The sequence below is a fragment of the Hyperolius riggenbachi genome, chromosome 12 (assembly GCF_040937935.1).
Source record: "Hyperolius riggenbachi isolate aHypRig1 chromosome 12, aHypRig1.pri, whole genome shotgun sequence".
In the NCBI taxonomy this organism is placed as follows: Eukaryota; Metazoa; Chordata; class Amphibia; order Anura; family Hyperoliidae; genus Hyperolius; species Hyperolius riggenbachi.
This window is the reverse complement of record NC_090657.1, coordinates 240,462,960-240,486,436: the sequence shown is the minus strand read 5'-3', so window position 1 is coordinate 240,486,436 and position 23,477 is coordinate 240,462,960. Positions and strand designations below refer to the sequence as shown.

The 23,477-nt window shown below is 47.9% G+C and overlaps 1 protein-coding gene across 25 annotated transcripts in view; it reads right to left on the bottom strand.

The window, feature by feature from the left end:
* Window positions 1-23,477, bottom strand: part of SDK2 (sidekick cell adhesion molecule 2) — a 1,552,195-nt gene that overhangs the window by 32,038 nt on the left and 1,496,680 nt on the right. For all 25 annotated transcript variants that reach the window (XM_068263131.1, XM_068263129.1, XM_068263132.1 and 22 more), the window contains 4 exons: window positions 22,249-22,350; window positions 20,737-20,852; window positions 13,573-13,759; window positions 4,863-5,000 (listed from right to left, as the gene is read on the bottom strand). In XM_068263131.1, the coding sequence (XP_068119232.1) occupies window positions 4,863-5,000; window positions 13,573-13,759; window positions 20,737-20,852; window positions 22,249-22,350 (543 nt within the window). The remainder of the gene's footprint in view (window positions 1-4,862; window positions 5,001-13,572; window positions 13,760-20,736; window positions 20,853-22,248; window positions 22,351-23,477) is intronic.

Sequence of the window (23,477 nt, the reverse complement as noted above, 5' to 3'; positions counted from 1 at the left end):
AGCAGGGACAACAGGCAATAATCCCCAACAGCCAATCCTATTCCACCATACAGATATCCCATCACACCTGCTACATAACACAGTGCAGAGAGCAGTGACAACAGGCAATAATCCCCAACAGCCAATCCTATTCCACCATACAGATATCCCATCACACCTACTACATAACGCAGTGCAGAGAGCAGTGACAACAGGCAATAATCCCCAACAGCCAATCCTATTTCACCATACAGATATCCCATCACACCAGCTACATAACACAGTGCAGAGAGCAGTGACAACAGGCAATAATCCCCAACAGCCAATCCTATTTCACCATACAGATACCCCATCACACCTGCTACATAACACAGTGCAGAGAGCAGTGACAACAGGCAATAATCCCCAACAGCCAATCCTATTTCACCATACAGATATCCCATCACACCTGCTACATAACACAGTGCAGAGAGCAGGGACAACAGGCAATAATCCCCAACAGCCAATCCTATTTCACCATACAGATATCCCATCACACCTGCTACATAACACAGTGCAGAGAGCAGGGACAACAGGCAATAATCCCCAACAGCCAATCCTATTTCACCATACAGATATCCCATCACACCTGCTACATAACAGTGCAGAGAGCAGGGACAACAGGCAATAATCCCCAACAGCCAATCCTATTCCACCCTACAGATATCCCATCACACCTGCTACATAACACAGTGCAGAGAGCAGGGACAACAGGCAATAATCCCCAACAGCCAATCCTATTCCACCATACAGATACCCCATCACACCTGCTACATAACACAGTGCAGAGAGCAGTGACAACAGGCAATAATCCCCAACAGCCAATCCTATTCCACCATACAGATACCCCATCACACCTGCTACATAACACAGTGCAGAGAGCAGGGACAACAGGCAATAATCCCCAACAGCCAATCCTATTTCACCATACAGATATCCCATCACACCTGCTACATAACACAGTGCAGAGAGCAGAGACAACAGGCAATAATCCCCAACAGCCAATCCTATTTCACCATACAGATATCCCATCACACCAGCTACATAACACAGTGCAGAGAGCAGTGACAACAGGCAATAATCCCCAACAGCCAATCCTATTTCACCATACAGATACCCCATCACACCTGCTACATAACACAGTGCAGAGAGCAGTGACAACAGGCAATAATCCCCAACAGCCAATCCTATCTCACCATACAGATATCCCATCACACCTACTACATAACACAGTGCAGAGAGCAGGGACAACAGGCAATAATCCCAACAGCCAATCCTATTTCACCATACAGATACCCCATCACACCTGCTACATAACACAGTGCAGAGAGCAGGGACAACAGGCAATAATCCCCAACAGCCAATCCTATTTCACCATACAGATATCCCATCACACCTGCTACATAACAGTGCAGAGAGCAGGGACAACAGGCAATAATCCCCAACAGCCAATCCTATTCCACCATACAGATATCCCATCACACCAGCTACATAACACAGTGCAGAGAGCAGTGACAACAGGCAATAATCCCCAACAGCCAATCCTATCTCACCATACAGATATCCCATCACACCTACTACATAACACAGTGCAGAGAGCAGGGACAACAGGCAATAATCCCAACAGCCAATCCTATTTCACCATACAGATACCCCATCACACCTGCTACATAACAGTGCAGAGAGCAGGGACAACAGGCAATAATCCCCAACAGCCAATCCTATTTCACCATACAGATATCCCATCACACCTGCTACATAACACAGTGCAGAGAGCAGGGACAACAGGCAATAATCCCCAACAGCCAATCCTATTTCACCATACAGATATCCCATCACACCTGCTACATAACGCAGTGCAGAGAGCAGTGACAACAGGCAATAATCCCCAACAGCCAATCCTATTCCACCATACAGATACCCCATCACACCTGCTACATAACACAGTGCAGAGAGCAGTGACAACCGGCAATAATTCCCAACAGCCAATCCTATCTCACCATACAGATATCCCATCACACCTACTACATAACACAGTGCAGAGAGCAGTGACAACAGGCAATAATCCCCAACAGCCAATCCTATTCCACCATACAGATATCCCATCACACCTGCTACATAACACAGTGCAGAGAGCAGGGACAACAGGCAATAATCCCCAACAGCCAATCCTATTTCACCATACAGATACCCCATCACACCTGCTACATAACACAGTGCAGAGAGCAGTGACAACAGGCAATAATCCCCAACAGCCAATCCTATTCCACCATACAGATATCCCATCACACCTACTACATAACACAGTGCAGAGAGCAGTGACAACAGGCAATAATCCCCAACAGCCAATCCTATTCCACCATACAGATATCCCATCACACCTACTACATAACACAGTGCAGAGAGCAGGGACAACAGGCAATAATCCCCAACAGCCAATCCTATCTCACCATACAGATATCCCATCACACCTGCTACATAACACAGTGCAGAGAGCAGGGACAACAGGCAATAATCCCCAACAGCCAATCCTATTTCACCATACAGATACCCCATCACACCTACTACATAACGCAGTGCAGAGAGCAGGGACAACAGGCAATAATCCCCAACAGCCAATCCTATTTCACCATACAGATATCCCATCACACCTACTACATAACACAGTGCAGAGAGCAGGGACAACAGGCAATAATCCCCAACAGCCAATCCTATTTCACCATACAGATATCCCATCACACCTGCTACATAACGCAGTGCAGAGAGCAGGGACAACAGGCAATAATCCCCAACAGCCAATCCTATTCCACCATACAGATATCCCATCACACCTGCTACATAACACAGTGCAGAGAGCAGTGACAACAGGCAATAATCCCCAACAGCCAATCCTATTTCACCATACAGATACCCCATCACACCTGCTACATAACGCAGTGCAGAGAGCAGTGACAACAGGCAATAATCCCCAACAGCCAATCCTATTTCACCATACAGACATCCCATCACACCTGCTACATAACACAGTGCAGAGAGCAGTGACAACAGGCAATAATCCCCAACAGCCAATCCTATTTCACCATACAGATATCCCATCACACCTACTACATAACACAGTGCAGAGAGCAGTGACAACAGGCAATAATCCCCAACAGCCAATCCTATTTCACCATACAGATATCCCATCACACCTGCTACATAACAGTGCAGAGAGCAGTGACAACAGGCAATAATCCCCAACAGCCAATCCTATTTCACCATACAGATACCCCATCACACCTACTACATAACGCAGTGCAGAGAGCAGTGACAACAGGCAATAATCCCCAACAGCCAATCCTATTGCACCCTACAGATATCCCATCACACCTGCTACATAACGCAGTGCAGAGAGCAGGGACAACAGGCAATAATCCCCAACAGCCAATCCTATTTCACCATACAGATATCCCATCACACCTGCTACTTAAAGTGTAACTGTCGGGCATAAAATCAAAAAATAATTCTTTATTTTTATCTGGTAAACAAGTAATAAGGATGCTAACCAGGCAATCCAAAAGTGAAAAATCACTATTATTATTCTTCTCCATAAAACATCATTCCCCAGTTTCCGTGGCTCTTATTTGGTACATCTGCCGCACAAAGGAAGTTGCAGGGCATGCTGTTTTTTTTGTTTTTTTTTTTCGCTTTTCCCTCAGACATAACTAATGCAGCCTGATTGGCTGAAGCCTCCTTCCTCTCTGTTTTCCCCTCCCACACCTCTCTGTTTCTCTCCGATTGGCCAATACTTCTCAATGCACTTTCTATTGTAGAGCTGGGTGGGAGTGTCTAAAGGCTGGGAGGAGGGCGGGCAATGCATACACAATCAGACAGAGGAGAGTAAGGGAGGAAATGACATCAGGATTGGCTTCAAGATAGACACAGTTAAAATGGGAAGTGCTAAGAAGGATTTTCTCTGAATTTAATGATTTTCTACAGTAAAAAAAAAGTGTGGACAGTGCAATACATATGTTGTGGTTTTTTTTCTGAAATAGTATGGCTGACAGCTCCTCTTTAACTTCTAGCCGACCGCGGCGGCAGCCCCAGAACCGCCTAACGCTGATCAGCGTACAATCCTGGGGCTCTGTTTTGCAGGAGATCGCGCGCATCTCCTGCTTGGTGGGCGGAGCGATTGCCACCCGGAAGACTGTTAGACGGTGTAACTGCCGTCTAATTACTGGTGCAGCGCTGTCACATGGCTTTCCCCTCCTGAGCTGCAGAGGTGATCAGCGGAGATAGACTGAAGCCTATGACAGCTGATCACAGGGATTGACTGGGGGGGCGGAGCTCTGTTGGTGGGGAGAAAAAAAGGGGGGGGGGGGGATCACTTGTGTGCTGTCGTGCGGCCCTGCAGCAAGGCCTTAAAGTCACAGTGGCCCATTTAATGAAAAATTGCCTGGTCTTTAGGGGGGTTTAACACTGCGGTCCTCTAGTGGTTAAGATAGTTCCGGGAGCAGTGACAACAAGCAATATTATTGGTATGTAGTGATGCTTAGCCTTAGTCAGATCAGCTATGCAGAATCCCCTCCCCCCATTCTGGGAGACCGGATATACTTTCTACTGACTTTAGAACTCTTAGTATTCGCAAACATGCACCTGATAGGACTAAAGATCTCGGTACCTGTGATAAATGTCACAATGTAAATCATGGAGAGGACAGATTTTACAATGGGTAAACTCTGACTAAATCATCTATAAATGAATATTGTAATAAAATAAGTGATTTTTTTTATTCATTACATTTCCTCTTTGGGGTTACTTAGCTGTGAGTAAAGCCAGCTGAGCAGTCGAAAGGTTCCACTTACCATCCACGGGGGTGCAGGGCTCATACACCAGCCGGTAGCCCTCCAGAATGCCGTTGGGGTAAACCGGGGCATCCCACGATACATTCACAGAGGTGGTGGTGAGTTCACTGAACCTGATGGAGGCCGGGGAACTTGGGGCTGCAAAAACCATAATCAGCTGTTATTTCTGCTGGGAGGACATCTATAGACATGCTTTCCTTTCAGGTAAAAAGCAGACAGTTATTTGCTGTATAAGACATTTCATCGCTCATACAGAGCAGCTTCTCCATTTCCAGTGAGTGGGGAGGAGATACTCAGTGCACTTTTATTTCCGCAGCAAGTGGATAAACTGTGCTTATAAACACACCAGGGATCTGCTTCACCCCATTAGGACTGGAGAAGTTTCACTATACAAGCGACAAAATGTCTAGAATTCACAAAGGTGTCCTGTGAAAGCTCTAATTATATTTTCTTTGGCTGCACCATCATCTAGACCAGAGATGCCAAGCTTAAATACAAAGTGGGCCACAATTGAACACAGGCACAAAGTAGCGTGCAAACCTCAATATCTAGTGGCCACCTCTCTCCCCTATACAGTTCCCTGGTGTCTAATGCCTTCTCCCTCCCCTATACAGTTCCCTGGTGTCTAATGCCTCCTCCCTCCCCTATACAGTTCCCTGGTGTCTAGTGGCCCCCCTCCTCTATTCTGTTCCTTGGTGTCTAGTGACTCCCCTCCCTACCCTATACAGTTCCCTGGTGTCTAGTGACCCCCTCCCTCCCGCATACAGTTCCCTGGTGTCTAGTGACTCCCCTTCCTCCCCTATACAGTTCCCTGGTGTCTAGTGACCCCCTCCCTCCCCTATATAGTTCCCTGGAGTCTAGTGGTCCTCCCTCCGCTATACAGTTATTTGGTGTCTAATGCATTCACCTTCCCCTATTCAGTTCCCTGGTGTCTAGTGGCCCCCACCCTCCCCTACACAGTTCCCTGGTGTGTAGTGACCCCTCCCTCCCCTATTCAGTTCCCTGATGTCTAGTGGTTCTCCTTCCCCTATATAGTTCCCTGGTGTCTAGCGACTCCCATCCCTCCCCTATATAGTTCCCTGGTGTCTAGCGACTCCCATCCCTCCCCTATACAGTTCCCTGATGTCTAGTGAGCTCTCCCTCCCCTATACAGTTCCCTGGTGTCTAGTGCCTCCTCCCTCCCCTATACAGTTCCCTGGTGTGTAGTGACTCCCATCCCTCCCCTATACAGTTCCCTGGTGTCTAGTGAGCTCTCCCTCCCCTATACAGTTCCCTGGTGTCTAGTGCCTCCTCCCTCCCCTATACAGTTCCCTGGTATGTAGTGACTCCCATCCCTCCCCATATAGTTCCCTGGTGTCTAGTGACCCCTCTCCCTCTCCTATACAGTTCCCTGGTGTGTAGTGACTCCCATCCCTCCCCATATAGTTCCCTGGTGTCTAGTGACCCCTCTCCTATACAGTTCCCTGGTGTCTAGTGGTCTCCCTCCCTCCCCTACACAGTTCCCTGGTATCTAGTGGACCAGAGTTTGACATGTATGATCTAGACAGACAAGACTCTTCACAAATACATTGTGCAGGAAATACAGGAGATAGCAGGCAAAAGTACAACAATACCTTCATTAGACCACATCTATATGGGGAGAAGATGTTATTTTACACACACATTTTGCATAGAAAGTTCCTGTTTCTATATTTGGTGTAGCAGTTATTCCACCTGCTCAGAGTTTATTTGAGTGAAAACAATAGCTCTCCTCTTGGTTCTGCCTGCAGCCTCTAGCAGAATAGCGTCCTCACTCAGTTCCCTCTCTAGTAGGTGAAACCAGACTGTTGTTCTTGTATAATAAACATTTCTGGTTCCTGGGAGGCGGTTCTGAGCTTTGTGTCTTGTGTGGTTTTTGTCACTCTGAGGACGACAGCGCAGAGACCCTTCCCATCCTATCGCACCTGCCGCGGCTTTCTATCAATTCCTCCATCACCACTGGGCAATGCGCTACAAACAGCTCTGAAATGTCACCAGACCAGTCTATCCTCAGAGCTTCATGCTAAAGAGGCCCTGTGGTGACACACAGTAGAATACAAACAAAAGTCAAAGTATTTGCGGTAATTCAGATTGAAGTGAGCATATGAGGTCTCCCACAATGCAACACTGCTGAATATGCAAATCATCCTTTGTTTGCGACGTTTTCACCACCTGACGAAAGCAGCGTTTAAAAACCCTTCCATTGATTTGAGTGGGATGGCGGTAAATCCCTTTTAAACAGCAATGATAGCAGCTGGCGTCATTCACTGCGTTGTAGTACATCCCGTTAGCTTGTTTTGGATGATACAAGTAGCATCTTGCAGGTAGTTTGCTGGTTGTTGCGGTTGAACGACAACAAGCGATCGCAGACACAGAAAATGCTGTTAGGAGGAGGCAAACCGTACGAAGAACTAGAATGCTGTTCTACAGGAAATGACACAAGAACAGTATAGAACAGCAAACTAAACCATTTCAAAGGAAACACTGAAACGGCGTTAAAAGCTTCAAAACAAAAGCGATTGGCGTTGTGTTCGGAAAAAGAAAGGCATTTAAACGCGAGTGCGAGCATATGCTTGTGTGAACCTGCCCTTAGGGGCCGTTTCATATAGGCTTCTGCTGGCGTCTTTCTGCAACTGAGCTTGGCATTGACAACCAGCATTTAATCGCTGGGTCATATTTTGACCCCATGGGGGGCACGGAACCACCAAACACAACCTCCGCAGGATGCTACATTCAGCATCCAAGACCTTTCCATACGTTCACGCTGTGGTTAGTAAACGCACTGAGATGAATGACCCCATTCATCTCAATGCGGGCTTCGGCCGATCCCAGCGGTAAATGACATCCTTGAGCGCCGACCGTAAGGATATGTGGGGCGATGAGGATATGTACGGTAATATTCAGAACATGATGCCCATTCTTACAATATGACTTTCAAGAAATGGTGCGAACCGAGCTCTCTCCAGGATCACTGGGAAACAACACACTGGACGCTTGTTTCACTAAACTGTGATAACATAAATATCACACCTTATCAAATATATCACACCTTATCAAAGTGAGCATGCCTTATCAGAGTAGCATAGCGAGCGCTACGAACCCGCAGGGGCTCAGGGCAGGACGAGTGCCATTGCCAATTAGCAGGCATAAGTTCGTAGCGCTCGCTATGCTACTCTGATAAGGCGTGTGAACTTTGATAAGGTGTGATATCTTTGATAAGGTGTGATTTTTGAGTTATCACGGTTTAGTGAATAGGCTTCCAATAACAATACCTCCACCTAACAGGGAGTCTATTTTTCACAAGAAGAGTCCAGCAGAACATGTGGGGACTAGCAAGATAACCTAATTTTTTATTGCACATTAGTGTAGAAACAACCAGCAGCATTTGCACATAAGGTATTAATAACAGTTATACATTGCCATCAGGATGTCCCACACACAGCAGCCCTCGACATGGCAGATTTCATATCCTCCAAGCACATCAGAGACTATTCATGACAAATGGCCGGCTAATTAACAGTTTCCGTGCCAGAGGCCAGCTAAACATTTCCTACTAAAGGAAACAGGAAATGGAATGCAAGTATACTCTGCTTACATAGCATGGTGTTTTATAGACAAGATGGAGGCTACCCTCAGATCCCAGGCAAAAATGGCCATGGTGTTCTGAATATTACTGTACATATCCTGATCGCCCCACATAGCCTTACATCGCCATGTGGCAAAATGACTAAACCGGCCCAGTGTGTATGACTACTGGGGCTGATCCAAGCTCGAGCGCAACCAATGCAAAGTACGTGCGAAAGTGGAGTAACTGCACAGAGACCAATCAGCATCCTCGATCTGGATCTGTCATTTTGTGATAAATCTGCCCCTCAGTGTGGAGAGCAGTGTCGCTGATGTGTCCCGTTTCCGGATAGCATCATTCTCTGATGGTTGCTAGCATGGATGGGAGGGTAACAAGGCCAGTCAGGGCAGGCATGTCGTTATCGCATGTCAAGCTTTGCTGCATGATGAGAATCTTTGCAGCAGATTCAGGTCACCTTTTCCCTAAAGAAATCAGGAGCTTCCTCAACTGACTCCGGCGCGGCACGCGAGAGCTGCTCGGACACTGACATCGCAGTGATGGTGCCGGGCGGATCGTGGAACCGGAACTGAGCGGATCACTCGAGAATAGCAATCACTTCTTACCTGACTGAAGTGATCGGCGACACAGTGAGGAGGTCCCTTTAAAGGAAACCTTAAAGTTAACCAGAGATGAAGCACCCTTGTGTATTTTACCATATATATCAGTAAGAACATTAGAGAAAACACTTACCATGCTCTCTGTTTCATCCTCACTGCTAAAAGTGTCTGTTATCTAGCTGAGATAAGAATCCCAGACTGAGCATTGAGTCTGGCTTTGCTATAATGACTCAGCTATAATGATTCCTGAGCAGAGCCAGCAGGGGGCAGGCTTGGACTTGAAGACACCAGAGAAGACAGACTCAGCTATAATCATTCTGTAGCAAAGCTAGACCGACTGCTCAGTCGGGGATTCTTATCAGAGGTGATAACAGTCAGATTAAACAGAGAACAATGAAACAAAGAGCAGATTAGGTGTTTACTGTCATGTTCCCACTGATTTATAAGGTAAAATACAAGAGGGTGCTTCATCTCTGGTTCTCTTTAAAAGGAACCTGAACTGAGTAAAATTGTTTAAAATAAACACATGAGGTAACTTCAAATGCACATTACATAGTTACCTTGCCCTCAGTTCCTCTCAGGAGTTCCCCATTTTCTTCTGACAGTGATCCCTTCCAGTTCTGACAACATATTGTCAGAACTGAAATATATCAGTTGCTGTCAGTTATATCTGAAAGGACAACTGATGTGCCAGGCAATGTCCATGTTTCCCCATGGCTCAAGTGGTCGATGTTACAGCTATGCAACTGACAGTTTCTCTCCAGCAGGGAACCAGTTGGATTGTAGTCCCTCACTGATAAGGAATTACAGCCATAAAATCCTGGCAGAGAAAAACTTCAGAGAGCAGAGGATAGACAGAGAAAGGTCACAAGAGGCTTCTCTCCTTGCTCCTCCTACTCAGGGGGGGGGGGGGGGATGCATTGTACAGGGTGAGGGCCAAGCAGACCTGAGGACTTGTTCTCTTTGGGCACTCAATGCAATATTACCGCAGTTAGCCCGTATTCCAGTTCCCATGATGTTGTGCTTGGTGCATTTTAATGCGTTTTTAAAATGCGTGCAAATGTGGTGCAGACTCTGACTGTCCTCCATTGGCCATGGGAAAGCGCAAATGACCAGGGCTGGTTCTCTCATGAGGCAAGGTGAAACGTTTGCATCAGGCGGCAGAGATTACAGGGACAGCATGTTTGACTGCAAGCTGTTAGTGTAAACACAGTACAGAGTAGGAGGAGAAGTGAGACTCACAGCCAGCCGGTGTGTTATTGTGTTGAGCTGCAGCATGTCATGTGAGAACATTAAATGAAACAGAGTGAATGGTCAGTGCTGTGCGATCATTCCAAATCGGGGAAGGGGGGGGGGGGATCAAAAGTCTAGAAGCAGCCCTGCGAATGTCCGCATGCAGAACTGCACAGAAACACACGTCAGCACATTGTCACTATCTGCATGGAGTCTGTATGTGCTCCCCATGCTTGCGTACATTTCCTCCACTTGTAGGCTTCCTGGCTTTCTCCCCCAAATTCTCCCTAGACTGTGGTGGGACACTAGACTGTCACCATGTTGAGTGACAAGCTGGGGCCATGCATTGTCCATGAGATGCCCCCTTCTGGCTGTTGTGTGTGACTGCAATTGACAATCAGCACCCTGTTGTGCCAAGCTGGTTGCTGCAGGCAACACGGACCAGCCGAGTATCCCAACAAGAACCCGTCCCTTGGTCTGATCAGCAGCATCCACAGTGTGGTGCGTTGCCGTGACGACAGAACCCTGGACCAGTTACCGCTCTGACAAGTCCGGTGCGATCAGAAGGAGGTGATAGTCGTGCAGCCATCAAGATAAAATCTCTAAGTGGGATAAACGAGGGGGTGTCAGGGCAGATAAGGCTCAGAGACGGTCCCTCTATGAGCAGAGCGCGCTGTGCGGAGATGTGACTAATGTGACATGGCAATCTCTGAGCAGGGTGATGAGGGTGGCATTTGGCTGTGGGGAAAAGTCACTGCTCTGAGCGAGCTCAGGACCTGCAAGTGCCAGGCTGTGATTATGTAACTGCCAGGAGTCCAACTGACATATAACAAACTGTGCATTAAAGAGAACCAGTCACAGCTGGGCCTATTCTAGACAAGATGGGAATATACAAATGTAACGAGAGATCCAATGGGGAATGCTACTGCTCTGTAAAGGAGATGAAAGTCTTAAAGGACTTCCGAGGTGAAAATAAACTGATGAGAAAAACAATTGTATTTATCCTCCATCTCCTAAAAATGATCTTTTTTTTAAGATATTTCAGTTTTATTTTGTATATAAATCTCGTTTTTAAGTTTTTACTGTTTCATGGTCTTTGCTCAATGACACCTTCATTGAAGTATGCCAGAGCTAACATCTGTGAATTATTGACCCTTTTTATCTCTTACCTGCTCACAGAAGCCATTTACTGACAGGAAAGTGTTTTATGGCTATTATTACTTATCAGCGAGGGCTATGCTATATTCTGACCCATTCCCAACCCGGGCAGAAACTGTCACTTGCATACCTGATGTTTAACTCTTTCAGGAAAAGGAAAAAAGGAACACAGCCTAGTTATTTGTGTGCTTGGCACTGTACATACACATGTCTGTCTTATGTCACGTTCCCATTAATGGTACAATTCCACGGCTGAGCGATCGTTTGTTGTACCGTTAATGGACACCTTTATACTTTGCACCTAGTGCTTGCTGCAGTGCAGGAATGGACAGAGGAGTAACCGTTTACAATTAGGGAGGGATAGGAATGCTTTAGAAGCAGTGGAAGAATTTCAAAACACATTCCTGAAGCTGTAATCAGTGCATACTGTAGCTGGTTTACTATCAGCATACACAGAAACAGCTTTTACTTAAAGGATAACTGTAGCGAGAAGTATATGGAGGCTGCCTTATCTATTTTATTTCAAGCAATACCGGTTGCCTGGCAGCCCTGCTGATCCTCTGCCTCGAATACTGTTAGCTATAGCCCCTGAACAAGCATGCAGCAGATCAGGTGTTTGTGACATTATTGGCAGATCTGACAAGATTTGCTGCATGTTTGTTTCTGGTGTGATTCAGACACTACTGCTGCCAAATAGACCAGCAGGGCTGCCAGGCAACCGGTATTGTTTAACAGGAAATAAATGCCTCCATATCCCTCTCACTTCAGTTGTCCTTTAGCATTCTGGGGATGACCACGCCAGTACGTTGAAGGGTGTTTTAGTGTTGAAATTACAATGCATTAGTGATCACAGCAAAATGTTATTTTGCCTTCTTAAAACAGAAGGAACAGTATTTGCAATAATTCAGCTTTAAGTGAGCAACTGTGGTTTCCCATGATGCATCACTCTTGAATATGCAAAGCCAGAGCTGGATTTTCCATAAGGCACCGAAGGCACCTGCCTACAGGCGCCGTATGTGGTAGATGCAGCCCCTCCTCCTCAAATCACTGACGTGAGACCTCAGAAGTTTACAGTCTAATCCCTGCCTTATATCACTAACCTCAGGTATTTGCAGCCTTGTCTCGTGTGACTAAGGATGATATGAGACAGTGATTAGAGTGTAAAATTCTAAGGATGGAGTTTAGGGTACCAGAACGCCTGTGCCTACAGGTCCCTGAAAGCCTGGCTGCATATCCAGGTTTTTAGGCGCCCGCTGCCACATCTCCTGGCTATATCAGCACTCCACTGACCCGATGAAGCAGCTATAGGCTGCGAAACGTGTTGTCCAAGTGCTCAATAAATCTTCTTTATTAAACCTTGAGTCCTCTCCCTTCAAGGTAGGCTGATTATTTTATTATTTCCATGGAGTAGAAGCCTAGAGTACATCACTTCATCAGTCGGGCGCCTCCCACCCCAGAGTAGGCTGCATATCCACCTATCGGGCGCCTCCCACCCCAGAGTAGGCTGCATATCCACTTATCGGGCGCCTCCCACCCCAGTGTAGGCTGCATATCCACCTATCGGGCGCCTCCCACCCCAGAGTAGGCTGCATATCCACCTATCGGGCGCCTCCCACCCCAGAGTAGGCTGCATATCCACCTATCGGGCACCTCCCACCCCAGAGTAGGCTGCATATCCAGAACCGCTGGTGTATAGTGAGCCTATAGCTTATACATTCTACAGGGCCACAGCAACCCCACAAGCAGACATTCTGGGTATTCCCAGTGATCAGAGCAAACCCATAAGAACGCTAAAGCCTTGGACATACGTATGAGGACCGTCACTCTGCATGCAGGGATTGGGACTCCATCTCATGGGTGACGGTCTGCACTGACATGTTGCTAAGCTTCAGGCTAGAGACATGTTCTGTTGCTATGCAAGGGGTAGCACACCACAGAGTGGGAGGGGTCATTAGGAGAACAGGAACCATGGAAAGGACTGGGAAGGCTGTATGGTACCCAGAGCCTCCCCAGCACATAGGTGGCCATGTAAGCTGATGTACGTTTCCTCTCCTCAGCATTGCCATATGTATAATCTACAGAAGCTAGTATTCTTGTTTCCATCATGGCCGCTGCTCACCTGCTTGCTGTGTCTGGCTTCGGATTGGCTGGCTGCGGGGTCCGTCACCGGCGGTGTTGAATGCCACCACGCTGATCAGATAGGTGGTGTAACCCGTCAGGTTCTTCAGCTTCACCCCGCTCTCCGGCAGGAACAGGGTGCGCACCTTCTCCGTCTCATTCTTCCGCGTGGCTTCCCAGTAGTAGATCTGGAATAAGCAGGAACAATGTTCATAGAAAAGGAACGAAACGGTCTAAGCAGAGTGCTTGTCTATGGGCCGCGTACAATTTCCTGTGCGCAGATAGTACAGTACATACTTACATACATAAAACACTATAAAACATTAAAATCTCCCAGATAGGACCAATTATAATTGGTTCTCACTACTATAGATATAAATCATTGGTTCCAGAATCCTATACAGGTAGTCCCCGACTTACGAACGCCCTGCCGATACAAATGGCATGAATTCTGTGTTTCCATGGGACTGAGTTCCCAAAAAATTTCAAATTGGACTTGTAGTTTTTGAGAAAATCTATTTTAAAAAAAATCAAAGAAAAAAATGGCTTTTAAACTTGTATAAGCAGGTACAGAGGGCAGAGGTGACACAGAGGGGGACACTGGAGGCACATGGGGACACACAGGAGGTACAGGGGGCAGAGGTGACATAGAGGGGAACACTGGGGGCACAGAGGAGGTACAGGGGGCAGAGGTGACATAGAGGGGAACACTGGGGGCACAGAGGAGGTACAGGGGGCAGAGGTGACATAGAGGGGAACACTGGGGGCACAGAGGAGGTACAGGGGGCAGAGGTGACACAGAGGGGGATACTGGAGGCACAGAGGAGGTACAGAGGGCAGAGGTGACACTGGAGGCACATGGGGACACACAGGAGGTACAGGGGACAGAGATGGCACAATGTCCTGACTTAAGAACAGATTAAGAATGAACCTACAGTCCCCATCTCGTTCCTTAACCGGGGACTACTGTATATACGACTGCACAGAAGGCAAGCAGGTTCAGTGTCCAGATACATTAGCGCATGCGCATCTCTATTAGGGCAGGGAGGAAACAGCCAGTTGCCAGGATACGGGATGCAGATGACATGCGCCAATTAGAGCGCACGCCTTCCAACATTGAGTGCGCGGTCGCGCACAGGATATGGCGTTAGTTCGGGGATATTTAAATGGATTTGCGGCTAAGTGTAGCAGCCACCCTCAGAAGCAGCCGCCTGCTGCGATCACGTAAGGCTGTCTCCCGGGCTCTCTACTCTCCCTGCCTCTTGGTAAGTGGGCCACTGAGGCACAGATACTTTTTTTTGATACGTGGACGGTGTGTGTATGTGTGCTCACGCAGTTTTTCTGCAGGGACACATATGCCCAATCACAGAAATAAGTCCAGTATTCTTTCCATATGGCAAGGCAGAGATTTAATAGACTACAGGTAGTCCCCCAGCTTGTAAACTACCTCTCAATACGACCGGCCTGAAAATGCAAAATTTGATTCTGTGGGACAAGTCAATTTTGTATTTATTGATTTATTATTTTTTTTAAGACCTTGTTGGGCATAGTGGAAGAGATTAACCACTTAAGGACCAGCCTATGCTGGCCCGATCTGTGCTGCGTGGGCTCTCCAGCCCACCGCACAGATCGCTTTGAAGCCAGGGCGACCAGACTTCCCCCCCTTTTTTCCCCACTAGGGGGATGTCCTGCCGGGGGGGTCTGATCGCCACCGGCCATCTGCGTTTTGCGGGGGGGGCTCCTCAAAGCCCCCCTCCGCAGCCATTTCCGCCCTCTGCCTCCTTACCTCCCTCCCTCCCTCTCTCTGTAATGCGCAGGACGGAGTTCCATCCTGCGCATTGAAGGATAGGCTTCCGCCTATCAGATGCCGGCGATCCCCGGCCAATCAGAGGCCGGGGATCGCCGATCTGCCTTACGGCGCTGCTGCGCAGCAGCGCCGTATGATGTAAACAGCGGGGATTTCTTCTCAGCGTGTTTACATTTTGCCGGCGAGCTGCGATCGGCGGCTCTCCGGCTGTTCACGGAGACACCCTCCGTGAACTGACATGGAAAGGCCGCTCGATCGAGCGGCTGTTTCCATGGTAACCCACTTAAGACTTGCTGACGCCTATGGGCGTTAGCTGGTCGTTAAGTGGTTTTAAAAGGGAGTGTTATTATGGAACATACTTTATATACTCGCGTATAAGTCCAATTTTTCAGTTCAAAAAATTAGCTAAAAAGTTACCCCCTCGGCTTATATGCGAGTCAGTGGAGCAGAACAGATGGTGGAGCAGGTTGTGTTACTGGCAGAGGAGTGTAAGGATTGTGCACTAGTGATCCTGCTCTTACCAGCTGGCTCCCTGCTGTGTCCCCCCATCCCCTGCAACATGGTGTGCACAGTGCGCTGCTCAGGACTACCTGTGTCGCCTGGCTTGTGGAGCGGAGCGTGCCAGCAACATGTCAGCAGTGCAATGATCAGGGATTCTTCCTGTGTGGCAATCGCTGTGTCTCATATCTATGTCGCCATCTAGTGGTATCCTGAGACACAGCTGTATCATCCTTGGGGCACATCTGGCTGTGAGGAAGGGGGGCTGACTTGTACTGGGGGCACATCTGGCTATGGGGAGGGGGGCTGACTTGTACTGGGGGAACATCTGGCTACTGGGGAGAGGGCTATACTGGGGAGGGGGCTTACATGCGAGTCAATCACTTTTTTCCTGGTTTCTGAGGGGAAAGTGGGTACCTCGGCTTATACGCGGGCCGGCTTATATGCGAGTATATACGGTGTTATGTTTTTATGCCTGTAAACTAGTGATAGTGCAATGGCTCCACACACCAGCCCCCACTCCCGCAGCCTGGATAACCCTAGTTGCTGTTTCACTCCACATGTACAAGCTTATGGAAGTACAAAGAAACCGCTCGGCAAGATCTGGAATTGCGTGGTCTCCGTGACTGAATGACTTCAAGGATCAAGGTATCAGTTATGAAGCTGAGTTGATAAACTTTTCCACATCATCCTATTGACCTGTGTGTTTTGGTTTTGATGGTGGGCTCATGGGAAATGGGTGGGGGGGGGGGGGGGGAGTGGGTTTGTAATGTATTTTGTATAGTTGCATATTTTTGCTATTTAAAAAAAATAAATAAACAGTATATGTAAAAACAAATTATGATCTCGTAATTTTTTTCCCCCAAAAAAATCTAAAACAAATGATAATATTATATATATATATATATATATATATATATATATTAGTGGGTTAGAATACCTTACTAAGACAGAAGGAGGCAACATGGGGGGGGGGGGGGGGGTCAGAGGGAAACACTGAAGGCACACGGAAACAGAGGTGGCACAGAGAGGTACACTGGAGGCACAGGGGGTATATGTATGACCTCTCATTGTTCAGTTGGGCGCAAGTTGAGCTGAAACTCCGGCACCCCGTTAAAACTATTCCCCCTTTGAGTCCCCCTCGAGGTAGACTCATAATTCGGGGGTCGACTATTGCCAGCTCCTGCCGCCACAGCCGTAGTGTATGGTGGCAGCGTGGCACCCAAGTCAATGTAATGCAGTGCGGATCAAGCACCGAGATGGCCTGATTTGCATAGAGGAGGTACAGGAGACAGAGATGGCAAAGTGTTCTGACTTAAAGGGAACCAGAGAGGAAGCACCCTTGTGTATTTTACCATATATATATCAGTAAGAACATTAGAGAAAACAGTTACCCTGCTCTCTGTTTCATCCTCACCGCTAAAAGTGTCTGTTATCAGCTGTGATAAGAATCCCGGACTGAGCATTCAGTCTGGCTTTGCCGGGAATAATTATAGCTGAGTCATTATAGCAGAGCCACAAGGGGGCAGGCTTGGGCTTGAAAAGACACCAGAGAAGACAGACTCAGTCTAGCTTTGCTACGGAAAGATTATAGCTGAGTGCTCAGTCGGGGATTCTTATCAGAGGTGATAACAGTCAGATTAAACAGAGAACAATGAAACAAAGAGCAGATTAGGTGTTTACTGTCATGTTCCCACTGATTTATAAGGTAAAATACATGAGGGTGCTTCATCTCTGGTTCTCTTTAAAGAACAGATTCAGATTAAGAACCAAACTACAGTCCCTATTCTCTTCTGATAACCGGGAACTAAGTAATTTAGTTGTTACACAATGACAATAAAGTGCTTGCATGTATCATTGTTTTCAGCAAGTTTGGCTGCTGAGCGTTGGATATATGGTAGTAGCGGAGAAGTGCTGTGTCACAGCTCCCCCTGCTGGTCACAGCTAGATAATGCCAGTACCGCTCTGCCTGCACAGAACCAGCACCCCCTGGGCTTATTTAACAAGATGTTAGAGAAACAAACAGTAAACTAGTAAGATTCTGCTTCTGGCAGCACAACAGCAGCTCTTTTAAGAGTTTAATTGGCTGTGTGAATACACCCGGCCCCCAGACGCAGTTGGCGTTTGTGATATAATGCTGACAGGAGTGTTTGCGCGGTTTATGCACTTTTCCCTGCGTTCTGCTGGTTCTCATGATTTACGGTCGCTGGAAAGGTGTGGAGAGCAGAGTCTGCAATAACATATGACATGTTCCGGCTTTGTTTTTCTTCTTTTAGGAGCTCCGGGGAGAGTTTTTACTTGTTTTTTGCCTTTAGATTTATGAATTTTTGTTGGGGCTGAGAGAAGTTCTGTAAGATACGCTCTGATGTAACCTGTGAGGGCCCCAGTCGTGGTGAGGGAAGGCCTAGGTTGCCTAGTGGATGATCAGGCTCTGATCCACATCACCAACAGGCCCTAAATATGGGCAATGTGGAGATCAAATTACAACTTGCGATTAGACACAAACAGGGGCGTCGTTTGCCCCAGAGATCGGTGGCACATGCCCCCGATGTCCCCCATGCAGAGTCAGCTGTGGTGCCTGAATGGTGGGCATGCTGGGAGCTGTGGTACTTCTATTCGGGGTATGCTGGGTGCTGTGGAGCCTCTATGGGGGCAAGCAGGGAGCTGTGGCATGCTGAGAGTTGTGGTGCTTCAATCTGGGGTATGCTGGGTGCTGCAGTGTCTATGTGGGCATACTGGGTGCTGTGGTGCCTTTATGGGGGCATGCAGAGAGCTGTGGTTCTTCTATGTGGGCATGCTGGATGTTGTAGTGCCTCAATGGTAGGCCCGTGGGAGCATGGGAGGGGGTCCACTAGAAGGTCAGGGAATGCTATGGGGGAACTGCCAGAGAAAGCTGCCAGCAGGCCCGCCCAGCAGAAAGCCAGCCAGCACAGGAACCAGGTAACTCTTCCTTGTTATGTTTAAGTGACACTGACTATTATGTAATATGCTGCATTTTTATTACTTGTATTTCTTGTATTAACGGAGAGGGGCTTTATCCAACATTTTGCTGGGCAGGCCTACTCAGACCACTGTTAAAGGGGTTCTGTAAGGGGGGGGCTGAGGATAAAAACTGCCAATTACCTGGGGCTTCTATCAGCACCATGTAGCAGTAATGTCCCACGCCGTCCTCCTCCGATCACCCGTTCCCTGCCGCTGGCCCCGGTCTAGCACTGCATGCTGTCCAACTGCGGCTGCGCGGCCACGCACCTGCTCGCTCCCGCCGGCGACATCTGCAGCTTACTGCACAGGTGCAGTACAAGAAATCTTCGTACTGTGCCTGCGCAGTAAGCTTCTGATGACGCGAGAGGCAGCGCGCAGTATTCGTCTGTGTAAGGAGAATAATTGCCCGATGCCGGCGGCAGAGAACGGTGGATCGGAGGAGGATGGCGTGGGACATTACTGCTACATGGTGCTGATAGAAGCCCCAGGAAAGTGGCGGTTTTTATCCTCAGCCACCCCCCTACAGAACCCCTTCAAGTTCATGTTAATCTAGCTCCACCCATGACCACACCCACATTTCGGTCTGTGGCCACACCCATTTTCTGCTGGAGTGCCCAAATGTGCCGCAGATCTCTTAGGATCTTAGCAACGGCCCTGGACACAAATGAGGGGGAATTAGACAGGCTAAACTCTATAACTACATACAGGGTGTATTTCTCTCTGTTTTCCTTCTGTCCCGTGCAAGAGTTCAGCTCCACATTAAGTGAAAATAAAAAATCAGTTTAAGTTACCTGGGGCTTCTTGCAGCGCCCTGTAGTCACCCTGTGTCCCTAACATCCGTCCCTCCAGCAAGAAGCGGCAACCGCTGCAAAGCTGGACAATCGCGGCGGCCAGTCGGAGGCTACTGCACATGCACGACCCCACGACGCACGCACCCTGATCACGCTCCCACTTTTGGGAGCAATTTATGTACTGTGTATGCGCAGAACGCTCCATGCTGTAGAAGCGCGATGAGGAGGCACGTGACTGGCCAGCTTTGTGGTGGTCACAGCTGCTGGCTGGAGAGACTCGGATGGACGGAGCCGGCACAGGATGACTCCAGGGGCTACAAGATGCCCCAGGTAACTAGAACTGATTATTTTATTTTCACTTACAATTTCCTTTAAAGAGAAACCGTGACCAAGAATTGAACTTCATCCCAATCAGTAGCTGATACCCACTTTCCCATGAGAAATATATTGCTTTTCTAAAACGCATCATCAGGGGGCTCTGGATGGCTGATATTGTGGTGAAACCCCTCCCACAGTGTGATGTCAGGACCAGGGTCCTGACTGTTGCCTGTCTGTGAACCTCATTGCATTGTGGGAAATAGCTGTGTACAGCTGTTTCCAACTGCCAAAAAAGCAAGCAGCATCTCCTTCCACAGACATCACCTGCCAGCAGTAAAGATGTCACCATGTGATAAATGTAGGAATGTAAATCAGGGAAAGGAAAGGTTTTACAATGGGCAAACACTGACTAAATCATTTATACATAATTATTCTAAAAAGGAAGCACTTTTTTATGACATTATTTTCACTGGAGGTCCTCTTTAACAGATCTTGCTCTGAGATCAGATTGCACACACTGAACACCCTCCCAGGAGTCCCGGCCCCATACCACATAATGATGTCATTTATTTGGCCCTGACAGATGTGACCCACAATGGATGTGGGCACTGTGTGCGAGGCATACCGCTGGCGTACATTGTTATGTATATCCGCTAGCTTCACGCGCGCCGGGATGCCGTTAAAGTTTGCTTAGTGTTTGCCCTTTGAGCTCCTCCCATGTTAGTTGTCAGCCTGATTGGGAGTACCGGCAAGTGTGTGTTTTAGTTACCTTGTATCCCTGTATGTCGCCGTTCTGTGACTCCAGAGGGGGCGGATCCCAGGTCACATCCATCTGCACCGCTGTGGCGCTCTGTACTGCCACGTTCTGAGGCGGGGCTGTGGGAACTAAGAGAGAGACACATTATATTCATATTACATTCAGCACGGCAGTATCTGTGTGCTGGGAGTCACCCCCTCCACATAACAGACTGCGTCTGTGTGACACTCTCAGTGGTGAAGATAGGCGACTTGTATAGAAGTCACTTCCCATATTATACTGCCCCCTAGCTGGGCAATGCTGCACTGCGGGCACCCTGAAAGCACACCTGAACTGAGGCGTAGGGATGATCATGATCAATGAGATGCAAATACTTCCCAGTTCCTGCAGGATTATGTACATTTTTATGCAAATTTATGCAGCTCGAAAATGGACCCACCCAGGTTTAACCACTTGAGGACCGCGGTGTTAAACCCCCCTAGTGACCAGGCCATTTTTTACTACTTGGGCCACTGCAGCTTTAAGGCCTGGCTGCAGGGCCGCACAACTCAGCACACTACTGACCCCCCCTCTTTTCTCCCCACCAACAGAGCTCACTGCTGGTGGGCTCTGATCGCCCCCCAGATGTTTTTTTTATATATATATATATAAATAAATATTTATTTTATGATTTTTTTTGAATAAGTTTAGCTATTTTTTATAATTTATTTTATATTCTCCTCTCCCTCCCCCCGCCAGCCAATCAGCATGATCGGCTGTCATAGGCTTCAGCCTATCACTTCCTGCACTACAGAGGGGACAGCTGTGTCACACGGCTGTCCCCAGTACAGAGCTGCCTTAGATCGTAGCGCTGTACAGGGTTATTAGATGGCGGTTTCGCCATCTAACAGTCTCCGCGAGCAAACGCCGATGGGAGACTGAAGGCGGGGCGGAGCTCCGCCCCCCCGAGAAGGAGATGCACGCACATCAGCTTGCGCGATCTCCTGCTAGCCCCATTCCCAGCCCTTCACGATTGGCGTGGAGCGGTCCTGAGACTGCTGCCACATTCACGCCAATTGACGTGGAGTGGTCGGCAAGTAGATAAATTGATTGGTTAATATCCAAGCTGACTATATTTGCATAAACATGTACATTATCCTGCATGAACTCGGAAATATTTGCAACTCATCGATCATCCCTGAGAGGGCTACGGAGGCTGCCATATTTATTTACTTTAATAGCTGTCCTTCAGATGCCTCAAATAGGTTTAGCCATAGCCCCTGAACAAGCATGCAGAAAATCAGGTGTTTCTGACATTATGGTGAGATCTGGCAAGATTAGCTGCATGCTTGTTTCTGGTGTGATTCAGCCACTACTGCAGCCAAACACATCAGCAGGGCTGCCAGGCAATGAGAATTGTTTGAAAGTAAATAAATATGGCAGCCACCATGTCGCTCTCACTTCATGTGTTCGTTCAGCTGTGAACTGGGGGCGGGCAGAGAAGAGTTGTTGATTCCTCTTCACCCCACTCTATACAGTACTTACCTGCCTCTCCCACGAACACCTCCTGCGGCACGCTGGCAGGCCCCTCCCCCGCCGCGTTGTACACGCTGACACGGATCTCATACCGCTTGTGTTTATTCAAATCTGATAAAGGAAGAAAAATAAACAAAAGGAATTACTTATTACAAAACTCAGCTTTTTTTCCCCTAGCTACATAATACAATAAACAGGAAATGACACATTAAAAACGGCTTTCAATGAATGGATGCTTTTTCTTGTATGAAACTGGATTTTTAGAAGTTGTCGGCCCGTCTCTTCTCTAACGTTACAGGGCATTGTGGGTAAGAATCTAGAAAAGCTGCCAAGTGTTTATTCCCTTGTAGGAAAGTCGGGGTTCTGGAGTAACCTGTTTATTTCTAAAGGTTTTCTTTAAGTATTGCTTTTCTAAAGTGAAAACATTAAAGGACAACTGAAGTGAGAGTGATATAGTGGCTGCCATATTTATTTCCTGTTAAACAATACCAGTTGCCTGGCAACCCTGCTGATCTGTTTGACTGCAGTAGTGTCTGAATCACACACCGGAAACAAGCATGCGGCTAATCTTGTCAGATCTGACAATAATGTCAGAAACGACTGATCTGCTGCATGCTTGTTCAGGGGTTATGGCTAAAAGTATTAGGAGCAGAGAATCAGCAGGGCTGCCAGGCAACTGGTATTACGTAAAAGGAAATAAACATGGCAGCCTCCATATCACTCATTACAGTTGTCCTTTAATGAACAATATGAAATGCTAAACTGGGCTTTGATCATATTTGCTGTAAATCAGGCAGTAGCTGAGCCAACCATTTTCTGATAGGATATAGAATGACACTGACTTTAGCTCTTATATTGCATATTAGGAGGAGGGGGTCTGTACCTTGTGTATGGGTGCAGAGCATAGAGAGGGCTTGCCTGTGTGTCTTATCCCCCCCCCCCCCCCCCCACACCCAACCATACCCAGAGTGGAGAGTGCTTATATAACAGGTCAGGACTGGAGAGGGATCCCAGCGGCACCGTCAGGCTAGAGAAACTTTCTCTTTCTGCATATGGGGGGGGGGGGGGGGGGGGGGGGCTTGCTACCTAATACCTGGGGGGTTACACTTGGCAATCTATACTGGAGGGAAGGGGGGTTACCTAATACTGGGGGCACATCTGGCTACCTATACTGGGGGGCTGCCTAATACTGGGGGCACATCTGGCTGCCTATACTGGGGAGGCTGCCTAATACTGGG